At 63.7% G+C, this 12,194-nt stretch overlaps 1 protein-coding gene across 5 annotated transcripts; it reads right to left on the bottom strand.

The window, feature by feature from the left end:
* Positions 1-1,148: 1,148 nt before the first annotated feature.
* RGS11 (regulator of G protein signaling 11) lies at positions 1,149-10,174 on the bottom strand. 5 transcript variants are annotated; one of them, XM_084880518.1, is made up of 17 exons: positions 9,924-10,174; positions 9,493-9,589; positions 9,359-9,409; positions 9,058-9,161; positions 8,173-8,224; positions 8,015-8,073; positions 7,447-7,523; positions 7,207-7,288; positions 6,416-6,484; positions 5,414-5,443; positions 5,278-5,339; positions 5,042-5,155; positions 4,830-4,945; positions 4,608-4,695; positions 4,382-4,520; positions 2,200-2,282; positions 1,149-2,116 (listed from the first exon to the last, which is right to left on the bottom strand). In XM_084880518.1, exons 1-17 carry the CDS (start codon positions 10,023-10,025, stop codon positions 1,993-1,995), a joined length of 1,449 nt encoding a protein of 482 aa, XP_084736644.1. In that variant the 5' UTR covers positions 10,026-10,174; the 3' UTR covers positions 1,149-1,992. The 5 variants fall into 5 exon arrangements, with proteins under 5 accessions (XP_084736644.1, XP_084736643.1, XP_084736640.1 ...); XM_084880517.1 differs by having other exon boundaries at positions 5,414-5,437; XM_084880514.1 differs by lacking the exon at positions 9,924-10,174 and having other exon boundaries at positions 9,493-9,612.
* Between the last annotated feature and the right edge of the window lie 2,020 nt (positions 10,175-12,194).

The raw sequence follows: 12,194 nt of genomic DNA, 5'->3' as shown, positions 1-12,194 counted from the left end.
TGCACCCGGGGCCGCCCAGGCACCACGCAGCCTGCCGACCCTGGTAGCTCGGGAGGAGCCGGAATAAACGTTGGCACTCCTGAGAAAGCCCAGCGGGCACTTGTGCGCCTCCTGTCTGTGCTGTGGGGGTGAGATGGGTCGGGACGGGACAGTGGCTGAGGGGTGAGGGACCTGTGTTCTCGGAATGCCCCCCACTCCTGCCAGGTCAGAAACTGAGGGGCCCCGAGGTCTTGTTCAGCTCAGCCTCCACGTGCACCTCCGGTTTGAGGGCCCTCCCTAGGCCCCCCAGCAAGCCAGGAGCCCCCCACGGACATGCGTGTGCTCCGCCCGGGCCCCTGGCACCCCGGTCTTCCAAGGGCTGGCCAGGGAGGGGGTGGAGGTGGGCCTGGCAGCTGCCCAGGAGGGGCCCAGGGGGGTGGTCTTCAGTGAGATGCAGCTTTGGGTACCAAACTGATGAGGGAGATGTTTAGAGAATCCTGATGGAATTTCCTGTGGACATTTAAATACAAAAAACTTCCTGTAACCCTAAAATCTTCCACTCCCCAAAAACTGTTCCTGTGAAAAGTGACAGGTCTGCAAGGGAAAATCACCTGGAGCCAGGAGGGCTGGGGGCTGGAGGCCAAGGCATCTGGGGGTCCACAGCCCTGGACAGAGGAGCCGGCTCAGGAGGGAGCCCAGTTTGGGTCCCAGGACAGTGAGCAGGGGTGAGGGGGCCGAGCCCGGGGGGTGCCCTCATCAGTGGGCCTCCCGCACCCGGGCTTGTAAGCAAAGCAGCTGGCCATGGTTCCATGCCGCGCTCCCTGGGACTCCCCAGCCTTAGGGCACAGCCTGCCCAGGACACGGGCTCCGTCCCAGGAGTCTGGACGGTGTCTGCACTGGGCCCCGGAGCCCGGCATCCCCGTCCCTCAGAGCAAAGACCAAGCACCCCCGTGAGCAGCCTGCGTTCAGCCTGGGGCCGTCTCCTCTGCTGTGGACACACACTGACCTCCCGACACCTGCACTCCCCACATCGTCTTCCACCGCTGCGTGCCCCGTGCACACACACAGCAGGTGCACACACACAGCAGGTGCACACACACAGCAGGTGCACACACACAGCAGGTGCACACACACAGCAGGTGCACACACACACACCACGATTTGGACCACAGCAGGTGAGCACAGAGTGAGGGCCGAAGGCCTGCCTCTCTTTTTTCCTTTATTGATTTTAGAGAGAGAAGCATCAGTTTGTTGTTCCACTTACTATGTATTCATTAGTTCATTCTGTGTGCCCTGACCAGGTATTGAACCTGCAACCTTGGGGTATCAGAACACTAACCAACTAGCTACCTGGGTTGAGGGTCTTCTATCTCTGTGCCAGGAATGGGCAGGAGCAGGCTAGCTCTGTGAGGCGGGGCGCTGCCTCAGCTGAGCCCGTCAGCGCTGTACCCCCAGAGGAGTGGCATTCCATCATAAACGGAGGTGCACCGTCAGGACGGGCCTGGGACACCCAGCGGCAGTGACAGGGCAATCCCCGTGGCGGCAGCTCTGTACCCGTTGGAAGGCTGAGCCAGCCCAGGGACATTCCGGGGGCTGAGGAGAGTCCCCATGGGGTCCCACTGAGCGGAGTGGAGCGGGTGACTTAGCTCTGAGGCCTGCTGTATGCCTCTGGCTCCCAGGTACGGGCCTGCTGGTGTAACGGTCTCGAGGTGGGGCTGGGCACCCGGAGCTGAAGACGGTGACGTGCCAGGAGCGTGGCCTTGGTCTGGTTTGCCCATCTCGTCCCACCTTTCCCCAGGTGACCCAAGCTCGGCCAGTGACACCCCCTCCCTGGCAGTCAGTACTTGGACCCATCCCCTCTGGGCAGCCTGACTTGTGTGCCCACAGCAAGGCCACGCCCTCTGTGCACTAGGGGTGCCCGTGCTGGGGGTCTCGGCAGCTGCCAGGGCCCTGGGTGAGAGGAGGGTGATGAGAGGCGAGGGGTGGAGCCTCCTCCTCCAGGCCCAGGCCCACCTAGGCCTCTCCATCACCAGCCCCAGGGCCACCGGCAGCAGCTGCCGGTTCCACTGAAGCAGAAGCAGGAGGGAGAGCAGGGCTTGGGCTCGAAAGCCGTGGCTTCCACATGAACGGGAACACTCTGTGGGCGAGAAGGGCCTCAGTGCAGGGCGGCCTCCAGAGTCCGCCTCACAGCTCCTGGGCACAGGCCACCACCGAGCTCACCGTCTCTTGGTCTCCGGGAGTGTCATGGCCTCCGCCAGCAAGCCTCGGTACATGTCCGACTTGAGGAACCGCGGGTAGGAGTCCTGTAAGAAACGGCTGTCAGCCCTGCCGCCTGCCGCCACCTCCCTCTCAGCTGCCCCGCCACAGCCTGCCACTGCTCTGACCTCGGAGCTCCCAGTGGACCTGCTGGAGGCGGCCACCCAAGACCGGCCCTGACCAAGTCAGCTGACTCAGAGGGACCTGGGCTCCCTTCCGGGGGGGCCATGTAGCAGCCAAAGATGAGCAAGAGCCCAGCACCCACACCTGGAGGAGGGAACCCGGGTGCCTCCTGCAAGGGAATGCAGAGCAGCTGTCTGCCCCGTAGAGAGGGCAAGGGCACAGAGCCAGCTAACAAGGGCAAGAGGAACTGTACAGTAGACAGAGTCAGACTCATTACTTTGATAAGTGGTAATTAAAAGAAGATTTCAGCCCTAGCCCGATTGGCTCAGTGGATGGAGCATTGGCCCTTGGACTGAAGGGTTCTGGGTGTGTACCTTGGTTGCAGGCTCATTCCCCAGCCCCGGTCAGGACATGTGTGGGAGGCAACCAACCAATGTGTCTCTCTCACATCTGTCCCTCCCACTATAAAAAAATCAATGGAAAAATATCCTTGGGTGAGGATTAATAACAGTAACAAAAGAAGGAATCAGGCATTGATCCGCCTTTCCTATAAGAGAACCACTGGCCGGCAGAGAGCAGGGAGGGAGGCTTCGGCTCATAAGCAGAGGCGGCAATGGGATCAGAACTTTGCTGATGAAATCACGAGTCTGGGCAATGACTGTCAGTGGAGGCAGCCAATCTCATGTGCCTCCTGATGGAAGAGCACACCAAACTGAAGAAAATATTCTTGACAACACTGAACAAATAGGCAACAAAACTGAAAATGATTTCTGATCAAGACCGAAATGGTAACTACCAATTTTTAGCAACTACCAATTTTGGGGCAGAGAAACACATAAAAGATAATACAGGGACTCAGCAAAACCCAGGCTGTGGGAAACTACAGAACAAAGGACCCAGTTCCTTCCAAACAAAACAAAAAAGTTTTACAAGACGTGAAGAGATTTAAGAGACATTCACCAACGTATGGAACCTGTTTGGATCCAAAGTCAAGCAAATTGAAAAGAAAAAAATTAGATAGATAGGTGTAGGCTGTGCTGTACAGACTAAAGCTGCCCAGAGGTGTCGACACCCTAATCCCCAGGCCCTGTGAATATGTCCCCTCGTGTGGCAAAGGGACCTGCAGTGTGATTAAAGGGGTGGTGGTGGGACGGAGACTGCCTGGATTATCCGTGTGGGCTCAGTGCAAGCACAGGCATCTTTAGAAGTGAAAGGGAAGCAGGGGGATCAGAGAGAGAGAGAGAGAGAGGGAGAGAGAGTGGGGGGGGGGGAGAGGGAGGAAGGGAGGGAGGGAGAGAGAGAGAGAGAGAGGGAGAGATTTAAAGGTGATACACTGCTGCTATACCTGAAACTAATATAATATTAGAATGTATCTCAACTATAATTGAAAAATAAATTTTAATTTAAAAAGAAAGCCCTGGCCAGGTGGTGCTGTTGGTTGGAGCATCGCCCCGAAGTGCCGAGGTTGTGCGGACTGGTTTGCTCTCCCATCAGGGCACACACAGGAAGCAACCAATGAGAGCCTGGATGGGTGGAGCAACGGACTGATGCTTCTCTCTCAATTAGATATTTTTTCTTAGTTAAAAAAAAGACGATATGCTGCCGTCTTTGAAGATGGAGGACAGGCCGTGAGCCCGGGGTGGGGGTGGCCGTTAGTGAAACGGGTTCTCCCCCGAAGCCTCCGGAAGGAATCGGCCTCGCGGACACCTTGGCTTTCGCTCAGAGACATTTGTCCCAGCCTCTGGCCTCCGGAGGATAACTGTGTGTCCGTCTAAGCCACCACGTCTGTGGCATTTTCTACAGCAGCAACAGGAAACTAACCTCTGAGGCCAGGTGCGCAGGCGCGGCCCTGGCTGGCTGTCTGAGGACACTGAGCAGCCCGTGTGTCCTGGGTGTGCTGCTGGCCCTGCAGCCCAGCCGGAAGGCAGGCGGTGGTCCACGTCCTATAAGGAGCTTCCTGGACTCCCTCCACGCAGGAAGTGTGGACGTGGCTGTACGGGCCCTCCCGGGGGGGCGTGCTCACCTTCTTCATCAGCATGTAGATGTGCAGCTGGGCATCATCCAGCACGTAGCGGTGGGGCTGGCGCAAGCCCTGCAGGGTCCGCTCCATCGTCCGGCTGTCGATGTTGACCCAGCGGGCAGCGCCAGGGGCCAAGAACTGCCTGTGCGTGGGGACGGGGGACAGCTCCCGTGGGCCCGGGCTCCACAGGCCTGCCCTCCGGCCCACCAGGCCCACCTCTCGCACTCACTGGTACACGGAGTCCACCAGGGCGGCGATCTGGGCCTGCCCTCCATGGCGCAGCTCCTCGCACGCCTCCCAGAAGCTGAGGTTCTCGGCTGGGGGTCCAAGCACCAGGTCAGGCCCACCCTGAGCTGCAGCCAGGGCTGACTGAAACCTGGGGGGAGGGCGGGGAGTCCCAGGCAAAAACCTCCCTCGCCGGGGCCTCACACAGGAGGTGTGGGTTTCTCACCGCTGAACTCTTTCCTGAGAAAGTCCATGAAATGGGCCCGGCCCACAGGGTCGCCCAGGAGCTCCCGGAAGCTGAAGCCCCATCGCTCCACCCGGGGCTTCGTGGGCACAGCCACACTAGGGGAGGGCGAGCGCGTCAGGAGCAGGAGGGCTGTGGGGTGGGTGGCACGGGTGGGAGGAACACCTCAGACCCCCCTCCCACCCTCCGCTCACTTGGGGGCGTTCATGGCCCAGTAGGTGTCATCATCTGTGATCCAGGGGTTGCTGGGCAGGCACCCCGACATGATGGGGTCATGCGGGCCATGCTGACTGCTGAACTTCAGATACCTGGGGGTGGGGATGGTGCCAGGGGCCATGCAGGGAGGAGGGGTATTATGGGTAAAGGGGACCGGAGAAAGGGTCTGGGCTCTGGGCTTGGGGTGTCCAGCTGCCGCCCCCATCCCACTCACGCCTCCAGGCAGACAGAGGACTTCACCCGGATCCTGCCCAGGGCCTTGGTGCAGCATTCAATCTACGACAGGGAGCTGTGAGCGGGGCCAGGACGGGGGGGCCAGCCCACCCCCCTGTTCCAGCCCCAGGACCTACCTCCTGCTTGTAGAAATCCGCGTTCTGGGTCTGGAAGGGCCAGGGGAAGCTACAGTGAGAAGACAGGCCCCGGGGACCCCACCCCACCATGGCCCAGGCCAGGTCTCGCCCTCCTCTGATGGCAGGGTCTGACTATGCAGGAAGCTTTCAGGGAGCTATGGGTTGGAGGTTTCCAGAATGTTCTCAAAGTTGCCTTGAGGTGCCCCAATCATCACTATCACTAATTATGTGCCTAAATTACTTATTAAAAACGACCTATGATGAGTCACACTAGGAACCCGGGCTGCTGACTGTGCTCCAGACTCACCGTGTTCAGAATTTGGACCCGCCTGCCACCTCCCTGTGGGCCAGGTGGAGGGCGTGGCCATGGCACTGGCTGGCCCGTGGGACACTGAGCACCCCTCTCTGGTCAGCGAGCAGAGGCACAAGGCACCCCAGGGCCTGTGATCTCCACGTTCGGGGTCAGCCCTCCTGGACTGACCTTAAAGTGGGAAGTTAGAAACCTAGGATCATGAGCTCGTGGCTCTGAGCTGAGGAAGAAGCTTTCTCATTAAGGTGCAGAGTGTATCTTCTGTTTGGGGTTTCCTAGGGTCTGAACAGGGGCTCTGCTGCTGCACAGTTTGGCCATGCCTGTCCCGGTGCAGCTGGTTCCCGAGGCCAGCAGAGGCCTTGGAGAGGGGGCTGGGCTGGCCTGGGAGCGCCCCCGCCCTCCCCAGGGCCCATCGCACTTACTCGCACCCAGAGCGGCAGGTGGGAAGTGAGAGAGGACAAAAGTTAGCAGGGGGGTGGGAATGGGGGGCTGGGGTGAGGGGGGAGAGACACCAGGAGTGGGACAGGGCACAGGAAGTGGGACAGACGAACACACAGATGGGGGGAAGGCCCCAGTGGTCCCAGAGGGGGTGGGGATGGCAGGAGGCCTGGGTGCGGGGTGGGGAGTGGGGGCATGTGTGTAGGCGTGGGGAACGGGTGGGGGCGGGGCGTGCATGCCTGCAGGGGTCTTACCATCTGCACTCGCCGGGCAGTGCAGGAGCCCCGTTCTGGACCCTGCTCCAGCACACTGGGGACCCCAGGCTGCAGAGGGGAGGGGAGATGGGCAGGGGGCACCGCTCAGAGGGGCTGCTAAGACCCCACCCTGTGTGCCTCGCCCGTGCACAGCCTGAGGTAAAATCACCCTCAGGGGGAAGACTGTGTCCTTTCGCCCGGAGATCCCCCCAGACACCCTGGGTGAGGTCACCGGGCCTGCGGGTGCCCCGAGCCTCTCTCCTGGTGTTTCCCCACAGGAGCTCCCGTTCACGCTGTGCTGTGACGGCCACACGGACCCATCACCTCCCCAGTCCCTTCTCCCCACCTGCCGGGACCGGCACCCCGGGAGCTGCAGCGAAGCCTTGCCCCCTGCTCCTCCCCGTCTTTAGGTCCCCCCACCCCGCGTCCCAGGCCCCCCCCCCCCCGCGTCCCAGGCCCCTCCACCGCGTCCCAGGCCCCCCCACTGCTTCCCAGCCCCCCCCCACCACGTCCCAGGCCCCCCCACTGCTTCCCAGCCCCCCCCACCACGTCCCAGGCCCCCCCACTGCTTCCCAGCCCCCCCCCCACCGCGTCCCAGGGCGCCCCCCCCCCCCCCCGCGTCCCAGGCCCCTCCTCAGGCCCACAGAGAGGCGTCTGTGTCCGGCCTCTGAGGGGCAGCTTCGTCCTGGCCTCGGGCTCCCACAGGCCCTCCTCCACCCAGGGGCGCCATTGGGGGCACACACTGACTCCGGGGACCTGTGTCCGAGGCCAGCCCTCCCGCACAGGCTCACCGGCGGCCTGTTCACCAGCCAGAACGTCTGCTCCTGGCAGGCCATGACCAGCCTGTCCCCCTTCCTGCGCTGCTTGGCGGCCCTGCGGAGGCACAGGCAGAGCTGGGGGCGGGCTCCCACCCTCCGGCCAGGGCCCACCCGCCCGCCTGACCCCGTTTCCGTGCCCGGCTGAGTGCCTCGGGCCTCCTGGGCTCCCGGGCTCTGTGCCCGCTGGCGGGGGGGGGGGGGGGGGTGTCTCACCGCAGCTGCTCCCTCGCCTGCATCACCACCAGGTCCCACGCGTGGTTGATCCTCCGGTGCAGCTGGTCATAGTGCTCCTGGGGGGCGTTCAGGTGCCCAGTGGCTGAGCCCCTTCCGGGCGGGGCCCTCCCCCTCCCCCTCCCCCTCCCCCCTGAGACACACGGGGGGGGGGGGTGTCTGTGCGCCCGCAGTGTCCCAGGCCGGGCTGTGCGTTGGGGGGGGGGTCTGTGCGCCCGCAGTGTCCCAGGCCGGGCTGTGCGTTGGGGGGTGTCTGTGCACCCGCAGTGTCCCAGGCCGGGCTGTGCGTTGGGGGGTGTCTGTGCGCCCGCAGTGTCCCAGGCCGGGCTGTGTGTTGGGGGGGGTGTCTGTGCGCCCGCAGTGTCCCAGGCCGGGCTGTGTGTTGGGGGGGGTGTCTGTGCACCCGCAGTGTCCCAGGCCGGGCTGTGCGTTGGGGGGGTGTCTGTGCGCCCGCAGTGCCCCGGGGCCCGGGCTGTGCACTGGCCAAACTGGGGCCCGGGGACAGAGTGGGGCTCGGGCTCCTCTGGCGGACTCAGCGGTGGGGTCCCACCTTCTCGTGGCCGCCCAGGGCGCCCTGCTGCCGGATGTTCTTCTTGGCGAGGTAGATGGCTGGAAGGACAGGGAGAGGCTGCCGCGGACAGGCTGCCTCCCTCCCCACATCACCCGAGGCCTCGGCCGGGAGCCGCCCGCCGCCCGCTCCCCACTCACCGTAGTCCAGCTCGGCCGCCGGCCACAGGGTGCTGGTCCAGAAATAGGGTGTCTGGTGCCATGCGGGAACAGGGTGTCAGCCCCTCCTGGGCCTTCCCCGCCCTCTCCGCTCCCCTGGGAAGAGACTGGGCGGGCTGGGGGTGGGGGGCCTGAGACTCTGTCTGTCCATGGCTGACACCTGCCATTCTCCCACCTGGAACCGCGCTCCATTCACCTCCCGGGGGCCCTGACCCAGCTCCAGGGCCCTCACGCCAGGGAGGGGCGGGCAGGGCCTTCCCAAGCCCCGGCTCTAGTCACCGTCTCCGTGGGGGGCAGGGACAGACGGAGGCAGGCCTGACCTGGGTCCCATGGTGGGCAGGGTGGGCAGGCAGGCAGCTCCTCCGTGACGGAGGACACAGACCCGCTGAGGTGCCCCACACAGCTCCTTCCTGGAGGGGGGCTACGGCCCCGGGGAGCTGGCAAAACCCTCCCCAGGTACTAACCACCCTCCGCTGTGGCCCCGGAGAAACAAGGGAGGCCCCTCCCCTTAGCTTGTTCCTTCTACCACAAGGAAGCTTCCAGCCCTGGCCGGTTTGGCTCAGTGGATAGAGCGTCAGCCTGCGGAATGAAGGGTCCCAGGTTCGATTCTGGTCCAGGGCATGTGCCTTGGTTGCGGGCACAACCCCAGTGGGGGGTGTGCAAGAGGCAGCTGATCGATGATTCTCTCTCATCGATGTTTCTAACTTTCCATCCCTCTCCCTTCCTCTCTGCAAAAAATCAATAAAATATATTTTTTTAAAAGGAAGCTTCCAGTGCAGGCGTTGTGGGGAGGGGACAGGGGACCACCAGGCCTGCTGGGACATCACCCCGGCCCCCGACGATCCCACCCGCCCCCAGGAGCCTGACCTGGAACCTGTAGAGCGTCTGGTCCGGCTGGAGGCCGGGGCGGGGGTCCCGCAGGGCGTACAGGTAGCCGTGCCGCACCAGCAGGGTGCCCAGGTGCAGGGCCTCTGGGGCGGGCGGGGAGGGTAAGGCGGGCGGCAAGTTCTCATCCGGGGAGCCTTGAGCAGGGCCTCTGGGGATGAGTCCCCCTTCCCCACACACCGGGCGAGGCCCAAACCCTGCTGAGCCCCAGGAGGCCTAGCCTCATGAGCCCGGGACCCCAGGGTGAGCGAGGTGCCAGGATGGGCCGTGCGCGGACCCTTACCCTCCTCTGAGATGCAGAACTTCTGGATCAGCCACTCCACGACGTCGCTGCCTGCGGAGTAGCGGAGACTGTGTGGCGGAGGAGGCCGAGGCCGCGGCAGGGCCAGCAGCCCCCACCCCCACCCCCAGCCTCACCAGTCACGGCGTGGGGAATGACGGTGATGAGCAGCCGCTGGCTCCTCATCTTCACGCCCCGGTCGGGGTCCTGCATGCTCAGGACCACCCGCTCCATCTGGGCAGAGGGGATGCTTGCGGGGTGGCCCCAGCCAGCCTCCCCCACCCCACATCCTGATTCCACCGACCTGCTGCCGGATCAGTGTGGCAGAGATTAAGGCTCACAGATGGCGGGGTTCAGGCCTTGCTGGCGCTGGGTGGGGGCGGGGTGAGGGCCAGGGGACCCTCCCCTAACCCCAGCCCTTGGGGGGGGGTCTCTGCGGCCTCACCCAGCCCCACAACACCCCCAGGTTGAAGTCTACACTTGCGCTCACCTGCACCCACTTCCTCTCCTGCCCCTCCCAGCCCTGATGCCAGAAATCCGGGGCCGTGGCACCCTCACCCGCACCCACCTTGCTTAGATGAGGCATCTGCGCTCGGGGGCACCCACCGTGGGTCCCGGGGCCGGCGGCCATGGCCATGGCGAGGAGTGAGGCCCTGGGGGGTGCTGGCATCCGAGATGCCCTGCCCCACCTCTCCCTGCCCCGCCCCGCGTCCGAGTTAACCCTCCCTGGTCTGGAGTGGGTCCCTGGTCCCACTGGGGTCTGAGAAGGGGCCGGTGCCAGGCCAGCCACCCCCAGGAGCTTCCCCCTGCCGCAGGGAGAAGCTGAGGCCCCGCGGGGAGGACCTGCTGGGAGCTGGTGGCTGTGGAGGCGCCCTGAGGGGGGAGCCGAAGATGTGGGCTCAGAGTGGGGCTTGGGAGAGGGTGGGGGCTTGGGGAAGAGGGAGGGGAACTCAGAGAGGGGTGAGGACTCAGGGGGAAGGTGGGAGGTCAGGGAAGGGGAGGGGGCTGTGTGCGGGGGGGTGGGGGGGTTCCAGGAGAGGGAAGTTTTGACCAAGGTGGGCTGGGGTGGGGACAATGGGTAACCCCTGCAGGGACCAGGGGTGGAGGGCGTGTGGGGTCAGACAAGGGGTCTGACTGCCCTAGGAGGTGTGCTTGTGATTGTGTGATACCCTGGGGGTCACGGTGTGGATGCCACCAGCACCTGGGGCATTTTGTGGCTGCATAGGGTGCTGGGTAGGGGTGCTTTGAGATTGGGGGAAGGTGGCTCACTTTCCATCAGCTGCACAGGACCTGGGTGGGGCCAGTTAGGGACCTGGCAGAGATCCCTTTATTGGGAAGGAAGGATCACACACACACACACACACACACACACACACACATGCCAGTCCCAGCCCTTTCCTTCCTCCAACTTCTTGGCCGTCCCCACCCCAGACCTCCTTTGTTGGGGCCATTTAAAAAAATATATATATTTTATTGATTTTTCACAGACAGGAAGGGAGAGAGATAGAGTTAGAAACAACGATGAGAGAGAAACATCGATCAGCTGCCTCCTGCACACCCCCTACCGGGGATGTGCCCACAACCAAGGTACATGCCCTTGATCGGAATCGAACCTGGGACCCTTCAGTCCGCAGACCGACGCTCTATCCACTGAGCCAAACTGGTTTTGGCTGCTGGGGCCATCTTAAGGGCTACAAACAGATCCATTTCTCCTTCCCTCTCCCCTCAGGGGCTTGGGGGCCGGGAGGCCGGGGTGAGCCTCTGGCCAGCAGCCTTCACATGTGCTCTGAGTCCATGTCCCCTGCTGGCGGGGTCTGCGGACTGGAGGAGGCTCCTACCCCAGCCAGGTCACCATTCTGCCGCAGATCCGTGACCTCCCACCCAGCCCCGCCCACACAGTGAGGTCAGGCGGCCCAGGCCGCTGTCCTCTCTGGGTGAGTGGACATCTCATGAGAAGGCCACAGAGGCCAGAGCTGTCCCTCACCCGGGGACAAGGAGCTCCCGGACTGACCCGCCGATCCCACAGAAGAGGCAGCAGGAATGGGGCCCGAAGGTCCTGGGCCCCAGCAGGGGGCAGAGGGGGGGAGAGGGGAATCCTGCTTGGAAAGACGGGAGGCGGGGGCAGGGGGCCTTGGAGGGGGACAGTCCCTCCCAAGTCCAAGTGTCCCCTAACCCCCAGGGCCTGACGGCCTCCTGTTCACATAGGGGCGCCTTTGGGCAAGACGGGGCCAATCCCTGGGCGTCCTCAGAAACAGGAGTGGGCAGAGGGGCCCAGGGAGAAGGGGACTCAGGCTGCTCCACTCAGACCCAGGCCCCTGGTCCAGCGGCCCCGCCTGAAGTCCCGTTTACCCCTGGCCCCTGGGCCTGGCTCCCGAGACTCACCCCGGGGTTTGCTATGGTGCCAAGACCAGAAGCCCCTTCTCTGCCCTGCCTCTCAACACGCCACACCCGGCTCTGGCTGGGATCAGTGTCCTCTTCTCCCCACGGACAAGGAGGGGTCCTCAGAACCTTCTGGGTCCCCAGAGCGTAGAGACCCCAACCCAGCAGCCTTCCACATGTGATCTGAGTCCATGTCCCCTGCTGGTGAGGACACCACCCACCCAGGCCAGTGAATAAACACCGAGAAATGGCTGTGTGGGTGGGGATCCCAGCCCCGGGCGTGGGTGCTCTGTGCTGCTGACTGGAACCTCGGGTGCAGGGCCGGGAGGCTGTGCAGACACACAGCTTCCCCAGCCCCAGGCCAGGCGGTTCTGGGTCCCCTCTGCCTGGACAGAAGCTCGGAGGATGGGACCGGGCGGGGCTGCCGGGGCCCCAGGTGCGGCCTGCACTGCAGCCTGGC

This window comes from Pipistrellus hanaki (genome assembly GCF_964339955.1).
Source record: "Pipistrellus hanaki genome assembly, chromosome: 4".
NCBI lineage: Eukaryota > Metazoa > Chordata > Mammalia > Chiroptera > Vespertilionidae > Pipistrellus > Pipistrellus hanaki.
The sequence above is the reverse complement of the archived record's forward strand: the minus strand, read 5'-3'. Positions and strand labels throughout refer to the sequence as shown.

Bases quoted from the DNA above. Each gene is read 5' to 3' on its own strand.
- RGS11 (XM_084880518.1), bottom strand. From the start codon at position 10,025: ATGCCAGCACCCCCCAGGGCCTCACTCCTCGCCATGGCCATGGCCGCC. The intron at 8,074-8,172 runs GTGAGTGGGGAG...CTGTCCTTCCAG, and splicing joins GGCGGCCGAGCTGGACTACG to CCATCTACCTCGCCAAGAAG. The intron at 7,289-7,446 runs GTGAGACACCCC...GTGCCTCCGCAG, and splicing joins CAGGCGAGGGAGCAGCTGCG to GGCCGCCAAGCAGCGCAGGA.